This window comes from Chelonoidis abingdonii, chromosome 3 (genome assembly GCF_003597395.2).
Source record: "Chelonoidis abingdonii isolate Lonesome George chromosome 3, CheloAbing_2.0, whole genome shotgun sequence".
Classification (NCBI taxonomy): Eukaryota; Metazoa; Chordata; order Testudines; family Testudinidae; genus Chelonoidis; species Chelonoidis abingdonii.
The window spans coordinates 9251661-9270819 of NC_133771.1; the positions used below are offsets into that span (position 1 = coordinate 9251661).

The 19159-nt window shown below is 43.4% G+C and overlaps 1 protein-coding gene across 1 annotated transcript in view; it reads right to left on the reverse strand.

Annotated features, from left to right (window-relative positions):
* Window positions 1-4211: 4211 nt before the first annotated feature.
* Window positions 4212-19159, reverse strand: part of PINX1 (PIN2 (TERF1) interacting telomerase inhibitor 1) — an 83144-nt gene continuing 68196 nt past the window's right edge. The window contains exon 7 of the mRNA XM_032778491.2: window positions 4212-7018. Coding sequence (XP_032634382.1) covers window positions 6410-7018 — 609 coding nt within the window. The 3' untranslated portion in view covers window positions 4212-6409. The remainder of the gene's footprint in view (window positions 7019-19159) is intronic.

Here is a 19159-nt window from a genome sequence, read left to right on the forward strand (position 1 = left end):
TGGAAAGAGAACTGGGGATGAGTTTTAAGAATTGTTTGGAAAGTTTCACCCAGAAATGTGGGGTATAAATACCACCCCCCCCAATGCACCAGAGACCGAGGTGCAGTCAACCCCAGCCTGCAAAGGGATCTGAAATTCTCCTCGGGGGCTAGGCGGTGGCAGGAGAACGAAAAGCCAGCGCCTCTGCCGCGTTGAGACGGTTCTGGTTAGACCCTGGGTCCCTGTATGACTCTGACCCCCTGACATGACTTGCAGCACTGGAGCGGCTCCCGGCTGAATGCTGGTGGATTTCCTGTGTGTGCTGTCAGCCGCCAGGCCCCGAGCTGGGGAGGCATTTCCTTCAGCCGGGGCTCAGAGGAGTTTCAAAGGGTCGGGAGCCCCCTTGGCTGCTCTGCAGGGAGAGTCCCAGAGAGCCCGGCGGGGTGGACAGGCGGACCGCAGACAGGGCGATTTCAAACACGTGTCTCGGGTTCTGCTGACACTTGCCAGGTTACAGGTGATCTAATTGGTGGCGTGTAAACTTATTGCGCGGGCCCAAGATCCGGCGCAGCTTCCTGAGCCCTAGACACTCCTCTGTGCATCCTCTGAAAGTAGTTCGAGCTGGTAAACTAGGAATTTTATTACGACGGTGGGGGCAGAATTGCTGGAGAAACGTCGCGGAGTTATTTAACACCCTACAAAAACAACCGCCGTCACGACGCTCTCTCGGTAACCAGACTTTGAAAACTGCGCGGAAACATCAACGTTTTCCAAGGGAAACTGATTAAATCTAGTTATTTACAAGTGGGTTTGATCTCAGTCTCTCTTATCGGAGAACACAACAGGAAGGCAACTTCTCTTAAGTCTAAAAGGCCCAGGAGATTTCCTGGATGTCAAGACGGATTTTTAAATTCCTTTAAAAAATAATCAAGGAGGTAGTTAGTCCCCCAGTCTGCGTTTTGGAGGTCTGGTCTAGAAAGAGCAGCAGCAGCAAATTTCCGGGGAGGAATCCTACATGTGCAGCCTGTAACTCCCGGTAGCTATTGGACTCGCAATTCAAATATTCCCCGCACTCATTTACCTGACTCTTGTCTGTCTCCACGATACAGTGCACGTGTGCAGTTAGTGCCTTAAGAGTAATCCAACAGGGAACATGCACAGCTCTCACAGATGCAGCTTGCCCACTGCAGTTGCTACAGAGGGACTTGATCTGAGATGCTTCGGTTTTTATATGTGGCCATCGGGAACCATTAGGAAAGGGATAATGGACAGAATATCACAATGCTACAGTATAAATCCACCGTACTCCCACACTTTGAATACATCGTGCAGTCCTGGTCACTCCATCTTTAAAAAAAAGAGATATTAGAATTGGGGGAAAGTACAGGGCAGGCTACAAAAATGATTAGGGCATGGAATGGTTTCCACATGAAGTGAGATTAAAAAGACTAGGGCTATTCAGTTTAGACAAGTGATGACTGGGGGGAATATGACACTGATGTATAAATCAAAAATGGTGGAGAAATTGCATTATTTGTCCCTTCACATAACACAAGAACCAAGGCTCACCGAATGAAATTAACAGGCAGCAGGTTTAAAGCGAACATAAGAAAACCTTTCCTCACACAATGCAGTCAGATCTGTGGAACTCGTTGCCAGGGGATGTTGTGAAGCCCAAAATTATAACCGGATTCAAAACGGAACTAGATACGCTCCTGGAGGATAGGTCCATCAATAGCTATTAGCCAGGATGGGCAGAGATGCAACTCTGTGCTCTGGCATCCCTAAACTTCCAACTGCCAGAAGCTGGGACTGGATGATACGGGATGTGCTCACTGGCTAAATTTCCCTGTTCCGTCCATTCCCTCTATGGCATCTTGCATTGGCTGCTCCCAGAATACAGGAGCCTGGGCTAGATGGACTATTGATTTCAAACACTATTCCATGCTTCTGTTCCAACTTTTAAGCCAGCAGTTTTGTCACCCCTAAGAGGAGAGTGAACTGTAGCTAACACCGTTCTAAGCCAATTTCAGAGAAAATTCAGTGCCTGCCTTTCAAACAGAGCCTGCAACCTCGAGCGGGGCATGTTATAGATGTGGGGTGCAGTTGGCCACAGTTCACTCGAGATGCCCTCACACTCCTCCATGCACAGGGAGCTAAAGGGGGCAGCCAAAATGCCTCTGCTCTTATCTGCAGGGACTCACCTGGCAGGAGTGGCTTGATTGACAGGTCCCTTTCTGACTGAAACCAAGTGCAGGACCTCAGGCACCTGCCTGCTCTCTGCCCCAAACACTGTAAAAAAGGCAGGAGCATTTTCACCAAGTCTAAAGACTTAAGCCAGAGAAACTACTGTAAATGTACTTTATTACCTTCACTGCCATTCTGGTCAATTTCACATCCTTAGGATTTGAAAATTGGTCAATTTCATATTTTCAGATGTTTACACCTGAAATTTCAGGGTGTTGTGACTGTGGGGGTCCTGACCCAAAAAAGGGTTTTGGGGGTCCCAAGGCTGCTGTTTGTGGGGGGGGAAGGGTGCAGTTTGCAGGATTGCCACCCCCACTTCTGTGCTGCCTTCAGAGCTGGGCTCCAAAAGCAGCAGCTGCAGAGCTTCCTGTAGCAGGAGGCTTCCAGAGGTGGATCCAATCTCCTCCTTGCTCCTAGGAATGCCCTACCCAGGGGCTCCTAGCCGCTAGCCATGGCCAGTGGCAGATTAAATGTGCCCAGGAGCTCCAGCCAATTTGGGGGGCCCTAGAAAAATGGGCACCCCAAGGCCGGGCAGTAACACCGGGGGCAAAGCCCTGAGCCCAAGCGCCCCGAGTGGGCCATATGGGGTGGAAGCCCCGAGCTAGGGGGCCCTGAGCCCTGGCAGGAGCCCCAAGCACCAGAAGAAGCTGCGGGGGACTCAAGCCTCAAACCCAGGTGGCCCAAGCCCTGGCAGATGCCACAGGGTGCAGAAGCCCCAAGCCCAGATGCTGACTGAAGCTACATGGATGGAAGCTCTAAGCCCAGCTCCAGGGCTGCTGCCACTCTCACTGCTGCCTCTGGAGGTGGCTCCAATTTCCCCATTGAAAGTGGCGGTGCAGGGGAAGGACAAGTCCTGTCCCTCCTCAGCCCAGCCTGGAATAGCAGTTAGGAGCCAGCTGGGACACTCCCAGCAGCATGGGGAGATGGGATTTCATGGGCAAGTCCTTAGTTCACCGTCCACATCTTTACATGGCCATGGAATTGGTAGGGCCTTAGTCATAAGAAGATAGATCTAGGTGTGTATAGTGCACAGTGGGGTCCTGGTCCATGGAAGCAACTCTTAAGTGCCACGATAATGTAAAGGAATAAATACTACTAAGATCTGGAATTTCTTCCGCAATCTGCCTCTGTGTCTCTACCACATTTGAGGGGCTTCGCAAGGATATACGAGAATGAAGGAAAACATTGCATCTCTGATTTTTATTTTTTTTTTTGTCAGACACTGATTGCCTTTCAGAGAGCAGTTCCATCCCGCACCCTGTTTAAACCTGCCCCGTAGGAAGATGTAACTTTCTGAGTTACATCAAGGCAACTATGGTCATGTGAAAATGTCACTTTTCATGGTGACCATGGCAGTATAATCAGTAGCAGTCTGGAAAGCCAGCACCACATTTTAATAGCTACCTCGATTCTGGCATTGTGCTCTGCGGGAGCAGAACCCTGCACTCACATGGGGCCTCACTGACTTCAACAGGACACTGCACCGCATCTATGTTGCTAGCTACCTAACTGCCCCTGGAAATTAGGTAGATTGGGGCATAAGTGCTAACAGTATTTGCACCAGCAGTTAATTATAAAACAAACAGCAAAATACAAAACTATACTTGCAAAAATGGAGGTCAGTTAGAGAAGACCTTTTTCATAAGGCTTTCTCCACTTTTGGACCATTGTTAAAGAAATATTCCTCTTCATGACAACCCAGATTTACTTCAGCTTTGAAGGACTTTCTAGTACGTAAAATTGCACTCTCTTCCTGGGTTAGTATGAAATTTACATTTCTTCCTGTATAAGCAGAGAATCTTTGGGCCAGATTTTAATCTCTGTTACATTATATTTAACTGCTGTAAATTCACTGCCTTAAAAAGAAGTTACTGCTGATTTTACACTTGTTTTGACTGAGATTGGAATCCGGCCTTTTGTGTCTCCAGAACCGTTAGTATCTCAGTGAAGTCCAATACAGAGAACAAACAAAAGATCAAAGTTAATTGGGGAAAAAACCATTCATTTAATAGCATCTTTGAGTTTTAATTCATCCACGATAAATGCAGTAACACTCAGCCAATGCAGAGTTAAAAATCAAGGTCAAAGGTCAGATTTTGACCCTCAACAGGCAGCACTCCTATTGGGAGCAGTAAGTTGCCTGTGCCATTCTGCCTTGCTACTCACAAGTAGGTCCACACCACTTAAAACGCTCATGCCGCAAATCACAGCATGTTTAGCTGGCCCCTTTCACTGAGAAAAATGACTCTTTTTTTTCTGCCTCAGGTCTGCAGTTTATTTGGAGTTCTGTAGTAAACTCACATTGTGTAAGTGACATGTTGCTTATGAAAGCCATGTAGCAGCACCAGCCATAGCAGCATCATGATGGCCAATATTTGCACAGCATTGAAAACTAAATGTTACAGGGATTAAAAGGCAAACAGCACAGCGTGGAACGTAGAGGTGGCCAAAATCTGCTGTTCTACTGATGTAAATCTGGAGTAATCCCACAGCAGGAAATGGCTATGACCGAATGGGCAAAGAGGCTGCATTTTTCAATTGTGTTAGCTTGACACAATTGCAAAGGCCCAATGAGATGAAGGTTAACAGATCTGAAGCAATGTTAATGGGCCGTGTTGCAGCATAGGCTTCTCTCAGGCTACAGCACGGCCAGCTAATGCAGGTTCATACACGTTAGCCTGCATCTCAGCGGTGTTTTCAATCATGTTATGCTAACACAACAAAAAAAACAAACCCTCCCTTTTTCTCTGTCAGGACAAGGCCAGTGGAGTTACTCCAGATTTAGAGTGGTGATATAAAGAGACTCAGGCCCAGACTCAAATGCACAGCTGTAATAAAACAATATTAAAAGCCAAGATCTACTTGGTTACACTGACTGAAATCCAGAGAAACTCTCTGGACTTCAGTGGAGTTCCTCCCTGGCGTAAATGAAATCAGAATCAGGCTCAAGGTTTGTAAAAGAGTCCAAGGGAAAATGCTTCTTTAGACCCTGATTCTGCCACCCTTACTCCAGTATCTCTTGGCGATGCCGCCACTCTATCTGAGTAAGTGCGCCGGAATCTGGTCCTCAACATTTACACTTGTGTACAAAACTGCTCCACAAGAGTCGTGTGTCCCAACATTAACTGCTCTCCGTTTCTAATGAATAGCCAGTTTTAAAATATAAATTTAAATAGCTAAATTGTACTAATCAATTAGGTTTTCCTTGTACAAATGGCAACTCCTTCCCTCAATGCATGCGAACAGCTGCATTTGTTTACATTTTTTTTATAACAGGTATGCCACATACAAAGCTTCTCAAGTGTGACATTCTGAACACAGAATGGGTCAATGTCAGCATCAGAACTGCGGCCTGAAACTCAAAGTTAAGCTACATGGACGAGGTTACTAAAAAGAATTCTTGTGTAGCTCTGTAACAACATAATACCTACCCGGCAATAGTTAACTACTGGCTAGGGAACAAAAGGAACTATTTCGTTCCATTCTCCTTCACTGACACATGGGCATAATCCTTTAATTAGAGCAGGCATTTTAAGAGGAAGCAAAATTCATTTTAGCTGCAAAAGGAAATCAGTGAAAAGGTTCTACACATCTATATGGTACATTCTCAGACTCACAGAAGGCAACTGCACTGGCACAAAAGAAAATGGGTGATAAAAAAATGCAACAGAATTAAATTTTTGCAAGGCTGGGAAGAGGGCAGTGGATGGGGTAGAGATCTGTAGGCATTTTCTATTATAACACAGTCCTGTTCTTTTCTCAGACTAGCAACTGGTGACTGACTTCAGTGGAATGATACCAGTGTAAGTAAGAGTAGATTTAGGTGATTGCGCTGAAGTATAGCGCGCGCGCGTGTGTGTAACTGCTGATTACTCGAGCAGAGCCTAACTACATGTATGAACTGTTGTCACAAAGCCATGCTTTGTAGACTTGGGGAAAGCCTAGCACACAGCACTGTTATGTCGAACAGTTAATAGCATGCTTCATCCCCACCTATGACGGGACAATTTATTCCCGCCCTGCCAACAAGAGCTGTGTTTGAAGAGTCTGAGGTTTCAGTACTGATAGAGAGTGCTCTACAGATGGGATGAACTACATTTTGATGTCTGGCCAGCATTTTCAGAAGGCTTCATATTCAGCATGTCGACCTCTAACTCATTCTGAAGTCCAAGATGCTGCTAAGTTAACTCAAATGTTTCTTCTTTTTTCTCTGCATTCCGTTGACATACTCAGGTGCCTCTTTTTTCTGCTTTTTGTGTTTTTTCTTATATGGTTTCTTTTGCTTTATCTTGGAGTCTTTTTCACCAAGATTTTCCCTGTCAGATGTTCCAAGGCAAATTTCTCCACTCCCTGGGAAAACACAGGAATTTCCATCACAACTGACATCTTCACCTTTGTGTGGATCTTTAGCTTTCTTTTTCTTTTTCCTTGGTTGGTATTCAGTGTTTGCTATCTCCAGTTCTTCTTCCCACAAGCCATCTGTTCTGGAGCGTTTCACCTTTGGTTCTTCATAACTGTCCACGTTCTCTGCTTCAGCATTTTTCCGGCTTTTCTTTTTGGATCTGGTTTTCAGTCCTTGTGAAGACTCTAAGTCTTCAGCCGCAGTCGTGCCAGGATCAGCTAACTCACTCTCTGGTTCTTTCTGGAATTTCTTCAGTTTTGCCATGCGCTTGGCAAAATACTCTTGCACCGTCATGGTGCTGGTCACTGTATTACTATGGTCCACTGGGTTGGGCATCCCATGGTCTTCTTTTCTGTCCTCTTCCGGAGAATTCACACAGGCGTTGTCCTCCTGGGGGAAAATAATTTAAAGGCCATCAGGGAAAAGATTTTCAGCATATGAATTTAAAGAGTTTTTTTTTTGCATTTCAACATCTAAAGAGAGAAAACAAGAAGGGTATCTCAGGTCAGACCCTAGCCCCTACTTTGAAAGTCATGGCAGAAGTCCCATGGATTTCAGTGGGAACAGGATCTAGAAATTAGTGCAGTGTGAAGGGGACAGGGAACCAACCAATCCACCTTCTTAAATTGGCAAGGGAAAGGAGAGACCATACTACAGTTTTTGTGAACATTGCCAATGTTTTGGTATCACACAAGGGGGTATACTGAGGAATAAGGAGATAAAATTAAGGCAAGGAACATTTAGAGACTTAAGGGGGCCTGATTCTTTATTGGTTTGCACCATATGCAGTCATCTACGCAAATGCAAAGCATCTTTAAAATGCTCCCAAATCCGAATAGTGTATTACACCCACTTTGCACAGGTACAAATGTCTCCACAAGATGCAAAATGGTGAGGAAAAAATACAGTGAGCTCTATTAATCCGTGGCACAGTCTCCCAGGGGAAGAGGTGGAAACCTCATCCCTGGAAGATACTTAAAGCACTAGAACATATGTTGTAGGGAACACTCCAGCACTGGCAGGAGGAGATTGAGGTAACAAATCTCATCTAACACCTGTGATCATTTGAAAAGTTCTTTCATAACTTTTTCGTATCATTTCCCATTTGATCACAGTACCACACTACTTAATATAGTTCATTAAAGTTGCTGGACGCTTCTCATTATAAGACCGTTTTCTGTTTTTTCTAACTTTGCCAGGCTGACATTTTCCATGCCACATGTCCGCCTCAGGCTGCACATTCTGAGAAGATTTCAGCAAAAATGGCTCACTGTTTCTGATAATGAGGCTGGGGGAAAATAATTTTTTTCAATAATGCTCAAGCAACCTTAATTCTGGCATTTCTTAACTTTTGAGTGCTTGACTTTGCAACCTCAATGTTCCCTTAATATAATATATATTACACACACAGCAAAACTATCAGAAGGAACAAACTCCATTATAGGCCAGATTTAGCAAGGCTTTCACACCAAGAACCACTGCTGAACTCAACAGCGGTTCTACACACGCGTAGTTTGAGAGGAGATTCTGTATTTAGACAATATATATAAAATAGGAAGCAAATAACCACTGGGTTGAATAATGCACATACTGGATTAAGAAAAGGATTAACTTTTTAATAAAGCAACAGAAATAAACTGGGTTGAAAATACAAAGCATGTTAAGGTGTCCATTATTTACAAACAAGCAAGAAACAGATCTTGAAGTCACTGTGAATAATTCTCTGAAAACATCCACTCAATGTGCAACGGCAGTAAAAAAGCTAGCCGAACATTGGGAATTATTAGGAAAGAGATCGATAAGACACTAAATAGCATAATGCCACTATATAAATCCACGGTATACCTACACCTTGAATAGTTCATGCAGTTACGGTCACCCCGTCTCAAAAGAGATATATTAGAATTGGAATAGGTACAGGGAAGGACAACAAAAATAACAGCTTCCACTTGAGGAGAGATTAAAAAGACTGGGACTTTTCAGCTTGGAAAGGATACAACAAAGGAGGGATATAATAGAGATCTATAAAATGATGACTGGTGTGGACAAAGTGAATAAGGAAGTGTTATTTACTCCTTCTCACAACATGAGAACCAGGGGCCACCTAAAGAAATTAATAGGCAGCCGGTTTAAAACAAAGTTTTTTTTTTTTTTTAAATGGAGATATACCTATCTCATAGCACTGGAAGGGCCCCTGAAAGGTCATTGAGTCCAGCCCCCTGCCTTCACTGGCAGGATGAAGTACTGATTTTGCTCCAGATCCCTTAAGGATTGAACTCACAACCCTAGGTTTAACAGGCCAACGCGCAAACCACTGAGCTATCCCTACCCTCCAAAAAAAACTAAAGTATTTCTGCACACAACACACAGTCAACCTGTGGAACTCGTTGCCAGGTGATGTTGTGGAGGCCAAAAGTATAATGGGGTTCAAAAAAGAATTAGATAAGTTCATGGAGGATAGGTCCATCTATGGCTATTAATTAAGATGGTCATAGATGCAACCCTGTGCTCTGGGTGTCCGTAGCCTCTGACAGCCAGAAGCTGTGAGTGGACAGTAGGGGGTGGATCACTCGATGATTGTCTGTTCTATTAATTCCCTCGGGGGCACCTGGCATTGGCCATTGTCGGAAGTCAGGATGCTGGGCTAGCTGGACCTTTGATCTGACCCAGTATGGCCGTTCTTATCTTGTACCAGCACAAAGTTGGTGTAAAATGCAATCAGATCAGAATGGTAGCTAGCATTTTATAGCCACATCGATTTAAACTGCTGCACAGGGTGAAGGGCAGCAGTGAACGGGGAGAATATAAAACCACTGATCTCAAATACTGTAGTTATTGTTTGGTGGCATACACGAGTGGACTCAGTCCTCTTTAGGATATGATATTTAACTGGCTAGCTGAAGTGGGGTTTTCTAAGTTTTGAAGTGAGGATTTCCAGGTACAGATCTTTACTCATGTCAGTAATATTTACTCGTGTGAGCAAGAATTTGCAGGTTTGTGTCATTATCGAAGTATCAAGAGTGGCTACTTCCTCATATCTGCTCTCAAGAGAGTTATTCTAGTGGAACGAAAATAACGTTACACTTGAGATTCCAGTAATGTTTGCATGGCCGCTTAAAAAAATTAGGTACTTTTCCCTCTAGGAATACACCTTGTTTAAAAGGGGGAATTTAAGCACAGTTAATGCAACTGTAGGACTCTTATTAAGAAATGTTATTTAAAGCTGAATTCCTGCTTCTCCCCCCACAATTTTTCTACATTTGATGAGGGAAGATGCCGGAAAAGCTTGACAAGGCAGAATCCACAGAATAAATTGTTAGATTGTTAGCACAGCCCAGTCTTTGTAACAAGATACCTTCCAGTTTGAGTCCTATCAAGCAACATTGGTGCAGATCAAAAATAGCTGCCCCGGTAAAGCAAATTTAAAAGGGTCACTTTCTTTTCTTTTTCCATCTACCTGCACGATGATTTTGACAACTTGCTCTACAAAATGACAAATGGTCTCCCAGTTTTCTCTGCAATGGACACAAGCCAAAATTGGCCCTCGCTGATATACAAAATGTCCTCATGGACAGAGCGTCACTAACCCTGGGGCAAACCAGGAAAGGATGTGTTAATTCCCTTGGCAAGTTCTGATTCTGACAGTTTAATTATTGTAATTGAATGTGAATATTAACTGAACCTTATACATTTATTTTTAAAAATATGGCACAGAAACTTGTTGTTTGGCTAAGCCGATAACTTCAGAAGACATTTGAGATCCCAGAAAACAAGCACACTCCACAGAAATTCCTGTATTGATAAGAATTTTAATAACCATGGGCCACTGAACACAAAACTAGCAGGGCATGGAGACAGGGAAGGAGGTGCCAACCCTAAAAAAACCCCCTTCAGTTTAGGGAAAGCTTATGTAAAATCGTAAATCATCTGGAAGGGCAGTTAAGTGCCAGAAACGTTCCTCCTCCCCTCCTATGTTGTACTTGATTAAGAAACCATGGAAACATCCTAGAACTATACACATGGCTTCTGTCCAACCTCTAGAAAGGTGAGATGCAGAATTACTTACGTTTTTGCACCCTAAGAAATATGCTTTGAAGCACTAAGCATTTACTGATATTCAAATTTTTTACTTTTTTTAAAAAACAAAAAGCTGATTTCAGTAACAGGTTAGCAGAATAACAACCTTACAGTGTGAAATCCTGGATCCTCTGAAGTCAGTGGCAAAAGGCCAATTGACTTCAGTGGGCTCAGGATTTTCCCCATGATACCTTATACTTACCTAGCACCTTTCAGCCCAAAGTGAGTTACCAGTTATGTATAGGAAATATTTCACCCACCACTGAAATGCAGCCACCTTTGGTAGGGAAAGGAGCAGTTGTTAAAAGACACACAGAAACTTGACAACAGCAGAGGAGAGTAAGAGCTGAGTTAGTGGCACAGAAGTCCAGACAGAAAAAGTGGGTCCCACATGTTTCTAGGAGGGAAAGCAAGGCAGTAATAAATCAATCATCTACAAAATAACTGGTGGTTACTATGTAAATAACAGTGGATCTTGTGTTAGTTCAAATAGGCTCATGAACTCTGAACAGGAGAGAAAGCTGTTCTTAATGCCTCAAGGACAAGATCGGGAGTTAGAAGATCCAGATTCTAGTTCAACCTCTGCCGCTGACTCACTATAACTCTTTGGTCAAGTCACTTTACCTCCCCATGTCTCAGCTTCCCTGTTATGTGACTTAACAGGAGTTGTCACTTCCATGACTATCAGAATGGCATAGAATAAAAAGTACAGTGGCACTGAGAATGGGATAGTAGAATAAGGTTGAACATATTTTTAATAAGGACTGTCGATTAATCGCAGTTAACTCATGCGGTTAAAAAAATTAATCATGATTAATTTCAGTTTTAATCACACTGTTAAACAATAGAAGGCCAACTGACATTTATTAAATATTTTTGGATGTTCTTCTACATTATTAAATATATTTATTTCAATGACAACACAGAATACAAAGTGTACAGTGCTCACTTTATTTTATTTTTATTACAAATATTTGCACTGTAAAAATGATAAAAAAAGAAATAGTATTTTTCAATTGACCTCATACAAGTACTGGAGTGAGATATGTTTATCGTGAAAATGAAACTTACAATGGAGATATTTTTGGTTACATAACTGCACTCAAATACAAAACAAGGTAAAATTTTAGTGCCTTCAAGTCCACTCACTCCCACTTCTTAGTCAGCCAATCTCTAAAAGAAACAATTTTGTTTACATTTATAGAAGATAAATGTTGCCTGCTTCTTATTTACAATGTCACCTGAAAGTGAGAAGAAGCATCAGCATGGCACTTTTGTAGCAGGCATTGGAAGGAATTTACATGCCAGATGTGCTAAACATTCGTATGACCCTTCATGCTTCGGCCACCATTCCAGAGGACATGCTTCCATGCTGATAACGCTGATTAAAAAAATGTGTTAATTAATTTTGTGACTGAACTCCTTGGGGGACAATGGTATGTCTTCTGCTCTATTTTACCTGCATTCTGCAATATATTTTGTGTTAAAGTAGTCTCGGATGATGACCCAGCACGTTGTTCTTTTAAAGAACATTTTCACTGCAGATTTGATAAAATGCAAAGAAGGTACCAATATGAAATTTCTAAAGATAGCTACGGCACCTGATCCAAGATTTAAGAATCTGAACTACCTTTCAAAATCTGAGAGGAAGGAGGTGTGGACCGTGCTTTCAGATCTCTTAAAAGAGCAACACTGATGTGGAAACTACAGAACTTGAACTACCAAAAAAGAAAATCAACCTTCTGCTGGTGGCATCTGACTCAGATGATGAAAATAAAGATGCATCGGTCCACACTTGTTGGGATAGAAAAATATTTAAATAAATGATATTCTATTATTGTTTAACAGCGTGATTAATTTTTCAATCATGCTATTAATTGCAATTAATTTTTTTAATTGCTTGACAGCCCTATTTTTAATAGACGCTCCCTTAAACAATAGAAGTTGGGATTGGTGCAGAAATTACTGAGTATATCTATGGTCTGTGTTACAAGACATCAGATTGCATGATCATAAGGGTCCTTTCTGGCCTTAAGAACCTATGCATCCTACCTCCTGACTCATTGCTCTGTCACAGTGGAGAGGTGATTTCCTTGTTGAGGAACCATACCAATGAGATTCAGAGAATCTGGAGTCATGACTGCTACTTTAGGTCCTCATTGCAGAGATGAGTTTGTACAACTCCTTTGGAAGGAGTAAAACTTGTCAGGCAAGAGAAAGCTCATGACTGCCTAGTGTCTTTCAACCCCAGGTCCAACACTGATGTAAAGAAGCACAGCAGACGAACAGATGTGCACAGCACTTTATAGACATTAAAGATGACAAGGCATCTGCTCCGAGGAGCTTGTAGGATCAGGGTGTAGACTGTAAACACTTGAGGTAGGCATGTGCATAACTGTTTGCAGGATTGGGACCAAACAGACAACACAGCAAGTAACGGTTGTAGTGGTGTTTTTAATTTAAGCACCGTATTTTTAAAAACTGTTCCCATAGTTCTGTAGCCAATTCTCCCATGCTTAACACTAAGTTAGACAGTAACTGGGTTATGCTAACACCTTTGGCCTATATATTCCAGTCACATTAATTCTACAGACCCTATTATCCAGAAGAAAGATCTCAAACATTCAGTCTTTTCTTTCTCTAATATCTTGTTCCTTTTCTGCTATTGATTCAGGGCCGCTGCTTCCAATTAGGCGGCCTAGGCAATCGCCTAGGGCGCCAGGATTATTGGTGGGTGGCATTTTGCTGGAGGGGACGGCAGGCGGCTCCGGCGGAGCTGCCGCAGTCGTGCCTGTGGAGGGTCTGCTGGTCCGCGGCTCTGGGGAGCTGCCGCAGTCGTGCCTGCGGACGGTCGGCTGCTCTCACGGCCCCGGTGAACCTCCCGCAGGCACCACTGCGGCAGCTCCACCGGAGCCGCGGACCAGCGGACCCTCCGCAGGCACAACTGCGGCAGCTCCCCAGAGCCGCGGGACCAGGGCATGGGGCAGCGAAATTGCCGTGTGCCTAGGGCACTAAAACCCCTAGCGCCGGTCCTGTATTCATTGTTCTCCTTCATTTCCTTTTGGACCCTCACGTTACATTACAAGGATGTAATGGCATATGTACATTAGTCCTGAACTGTAGAATCCATTTATAAGTAAACTTCAAGCATGAAAATTCCATTTATTGTGAAGCAGAATTAGAATCCCGAATGGTGGCGGCATGATTGAAAAGGACTTTAATTCTGGTTACTGCAATCAGTATAGCTTTACTATTTTTCACTCTCCTATAAGCAGATTCTACTGTGCTAGACACCTTGGAAAATACGTTATCCACCAGTTAGACGCTAAACGCTGCATTCCATAGGCATCATCTCCTTCTCCCGCCCCTCTGTTCTGACTAAGCAGACAAGGACAGGGGTTCGGGAGTAACCTATGGAAGAAGGGGAAAGGAGGAATCTGACTTCCAGCCTTGATGCAGCTGTTTCCTGCAAGGAGTGACGAGGAACTAGTTTTTCTACTACTGCTTCAGCTCTGCAAATGGAGAGGGCGAAAAGAGGTGCTGCCACTACTTTTACAGTATAAAAGGTGAGGGATCTTTTCCAGATAGGTCTTTGCCTATTATAGTGAATCCCTGCTTATAAAGCAATTTTTGGACAAGAAAAAAAAAGAGCACTTCACTATAAAACTCCTACTGTATAAATCTAAAATTACTTTGCTTTTAAGTAACCATCAAAATATGGATTCCAAGACATTATTTAGACACTCCTGCACATTCATCGAATAAATGTCGTTGCATTTATTAAGTCTTTTCTCCTCTTGAATTCAGAAATGAGGCACTTCAGTTAAAAGGGTGTTAAGCATCCCAGGTTGCGTTATAAACTTTCTGCCAAGAGCTTGTGCCAAAGATCTCAGCAAATAGACAATTTCAGCTTTTATTTCTCTTTAAATTCATATGTGGTTTCAGTTAAAAACAGGAAGATGTCATCTTACTCAACAGATGTGAACCCTATGTATCCAGAATTCTATTTTCTTATTTTAGAAACAATACATTTTTATCGCTGACCACTCTTGTCAGTCCTAAAGAGCATACACAGCTCCCAGAGACTGAGCTGGATTCTAATCTGGCTCATGCATCATAACAGACTTGCAAGTAAACTCTAAGCGCAGAGCCAAATTTTGCCTTCAGTTACACCTGTTCAACCCCACTGAACACAGATGTAACTCATGGCAGAATTTGAAGATTACAGCGTTGCACAAGTGCACCAAATAAAAATTTGGCCAGAACAATTTTAATTACTGGTGATATAACAGTCACAAAGGACAGGCTTTACTTTCAGATACCGAGCTGGGTCAATAGCACTGGCAGTCAGGACAAACATTTTTCTAACATTTGCTTAGCAGACGTGATAGGGTGCCACAAAAAATTCTTATGGAACCTCACGCTGCTGTTCTTAGAGTAGAAGCGCACGTATTGTAGTGTAAACAAACAATGGCATCAGGCAAATCGTGGCCCAGCAGGGCAGAATATGTAAACCCAAAGGTGAACACAGTGGGAGGAGATAACATGTAACATAACATGATGGGGAAAATGTTCAGGGGATAAGGAGAGGGGAAAAGAGGGTAAATTGATGCACTGCTTACAGTAATAACCAAGCTGTGAAAAGGAAAGCAAGAAACCTAGACATTCTGGTGATATCCCAATCCACTCTACCTACACAGCTGAGGTCACAAAATTCCTCTTCTTATTCATTTCCTTGTAAATTACAGCTGCGTGTTAGATTTACTAAACAAGGCTAAGGAAGATATTTCCCTTTGGATCCCTCTACTTGTACAATACAGAAATCTAAACAGTGACCTCATCTTCCCTCTTCCAAGGGACTTATTTAGAAGTCCTAATCAGTGTGTTCTCGCCTTGCATAACAATAGAGGAAATATGGTCTGGTAATCAGACCACAGGACTGGGAAGGCCAGGTCTCCCATACGCCATTCCTAGCTCTGCTATCGACTCACAGTGCAGTCTTGAACAAGAAGTCACTTACTCTATCTGTGCTTCAGGCTATCCAGCTGTAAAACGGGTCTAATAATCCTTAATTGACTCACAAGGGAGTTGTAAGTTTTTCATGAATTAAATGTTTGCAAACTGCTTTGAGATCCTCAAAGGGAAGAAGCAGAAAGAATTACGGAAATATCAAGACCGTATCTTTATGCAACCTTAAGTTGGCAAGGTTGAGTGTTCCAAAGATACCCCGGTTAAGGATGACCATGCAGCCTTAGGTCACTCAATTCCCTTTGTACATATGCAGTATGATAAGCTTCAATAACATGACCACACATATTATTTTTCAAATACAATTAGAACCCTAGATACACACGGCTCACCTCAGATTAATCTTGACATCCTTGTACACTTACACTAATTTCAATGCTATAATGGTCCAGTATAACCTTCCAGACAGGGCTAGACAGCCCTGAATTCTTTATTACTCGTATTGCAGTAGCATGTAGAGACCCCAATCAGGATGAAAGACCTCATTGTTACACATGCTGTACAAATGCATAGAAGGGCATGGCCCCTGCCTTGATGAGCATACAATCATCTTCTTATACAAGCCAAGCACACATTTTCACTACGCTGTAATATTCACCTCTAGAATTTTCTCCAAGTCTGTGTCCTCATCATATAAATGACTTACAGGAACTGTTTAACTGGCACATACAGTCCTGCAGGTTCATACATATTTGTGCTGCAGATAAACTGGAGGATATATTATTTGGGAAATGTGACCATGCAATTAAAGATTACCATACTACAGTGGCAGAATTATAAAGCAGCCTCAGCTTTTTAATTTCCAGATGTTTAAGTTTGCAATAATGTAGTTTTATTCCCCCAAGGAATTAAAGATGGTAAAGATGCACTGAGAATAGACCCTTCTTCTAGGGGCAATTATGTTACCTGCCTGTGAGTCTGCAGGAACTGATCAGCTGCACTTCGAATGTGTTTGTTTAGATATAACTGTTAATCCTTTTAGTTGCACTCTAGTACACCAAACCCTCTTCAATTGTTGGTTGAAGAAAAAGATTTCAGTCTGCTCCCCACTGTCAGACACGGCACCAGTTACACGGACTGGATGGGACAAGTCAGTGCAGTCGGGTAGCCAAACCACAAGCAAGGATATCGGAGGATGGGGGTGTGGGGAGATTCTGTTGAGATAAGCAGTTGGGAGGAATGATGCCGTAATGTAGTGGAAAATACCCAAAAGACGGAAAAGATTTCTGGCCAAGATTATCAGAGGAAGCTGTGTCAACAGCAGGGCTTGGTTTCTAAAGGATGAGGAAAACACATGTATTTTGAAATCTGAAAATAATATGGACCTATGGGAACCTTAACTTGTACCTCTTTGGTCACGTAAAATCAGGAATTAGAGCTCCTTGGAGGATTATAAAAACTGTATTGCCCAATTCTCTAGGGGCTTTTCCTTAAAAAGTCTTTCTATGAAGGAAATACACAGTTGAAATTACTCCGTAAGGGGATAATTAGCTTCGGAGATGATCCATATAACCAGAATCAAGTCAGAGTCCTTGCCCTGGGGATACAAACATTTCCTGTTTTTCAGTGAGTGGCAGCAGAGGAGCCGTTAATAAAGTCTTTGTCACCTTTTAGTCACATATCTGCTTAACAAGCCATCATCGCTAACTAGTTCCTCTCCTTTGCACGGTGCCAAGGCGGCTATCCTTCTGGTTACAGTACAGGACTGCCAATCAGGAGACCGGCAAGCTGCTCAGACAGGGCAAGCAACGGAAACACAATGTACTCCCCCACCCAGGAGAGCTTGCAGTCTAGGAGGTACAGAAAGACAAGATGTGTTGGGAATGCAGGAAACTGAGTGTACATGCAAAATAAAATCATATGCACTCTTACCTTTTTTTGGGGAAGGGGAGATTTGGGGGCCTCATGGACGAAGTGGGTCTTCACAAAGGGTTTGAGGGCAGAAAGGGTTCCAGGCCCAGCTCTGACAAAGACATGCTGTGTGGCCGTGGGAAATTCCCTTGTGAGCTGTAATTCATTTTGTATGTGATTTTCTTGTTCTTGCTTTCAAGGACTTAGATCACACATTCCCTGCCTACATTTCTGACCAGGTCTCCTGGTGATCATCCCAAGCACTCTGCCAGAGAGATCAGCTGGGACACTTCTTGTCTTCTTTCATAAATGTTTCCATGCTTCTGCAAGCTTCCCCATATACTTGTGGCACCCTTCCAAAATGACAACGAAATCATGGGCTTCACAGGATTCCGATCCCTCCAAAAGACACATTTCTACACCAGCACCTAGTTTAAAACTTAAAAAACAAACCAACAAAAACCACCAAGACGTACATATGCCCAGCTGAAATCCACTTAATCAGTGTCCTTCCTTACCCCATCCCTTGGGTACGCTATACCCTCACTTGTCATGTCCATCCCTTGGATTGTAAGCTCTCTGGGGGATAGATCTGTTTTCTCTGAAGCAATCAGCAGACATATGGGCACTATAAATTAACAAATAAACAACAACAGATGTGGGACAGAAATGCACAGCATTTTCACATCACCTTTTCTGCAGAGATTCCATACTGCTTAGTGTGGAATAATGCTACCTGGCCAGAACCTCTGGGCACAAGAATCTAGGTCCTGCCCCTGATGATCACTTGGCATTAGTGAATGGCTGCCAGACTAATTGCTGTTGGCCCTGAAAGGACTCCAAACCTCCCTTGCTGGGAGGAGGGGGAAAGCCCTTCCCAGCCCTCAGACCAGAGAACATCTGCTCCCAGTTCTTCAGCCTTTTAGGGATAAAGTGAAGCCACCTCAGTGGTTCTCTGGCTGCTCCTGAGCATGGCACCCACTCCCTCTAGTGCTGCCTCTCTTCATGGTATTGAAAGGAGAGCGACTGCGAGTCATGATCCAAAGCAGCTGTATGGGGTTTCCAATTATTCCCAGCCAGGCTGAGAAAGCTGAGTCTAGACCCTGCCCGGGGGGCAAGTGAGGCACGAAACTGAGAACTGAGGAGGTAGAGAGAAGGGTGCAGAGAGTGGAGGAAGGGAGAGGACGTGTGCCCAGGGAGAGCAGTGGAAGGAAGGTAGTCTGTTCAGAGATTACACTAGGGGGAAGATTGTTTCGGGGGACTGGGTGTTTCAGAGCAAGTGGAACAGTAGGGGATGGAATGGAACACACACTGCAGTACTGATCACAGATCTGGTGACAGTAGTTCTGGCCTTGAAATAACAGCTTCTCGTGCTCTCTAATGACAGCCCAAACCACGGTCAGTGTCAGACTTTTCCCAGCCACCAACTGCATGGCCAACTTGCCAAGAGGAGGTTGCAGCTACTGACATTAGCAGCGAGGGGGGTGGGATGGTCTTTGGAGCTCACAGTTCCTAATGAGCCATGCTCCAGTTTGATCTGAGCAGCCTTCCCACTCTGAGCAAAATAGAGCTTGG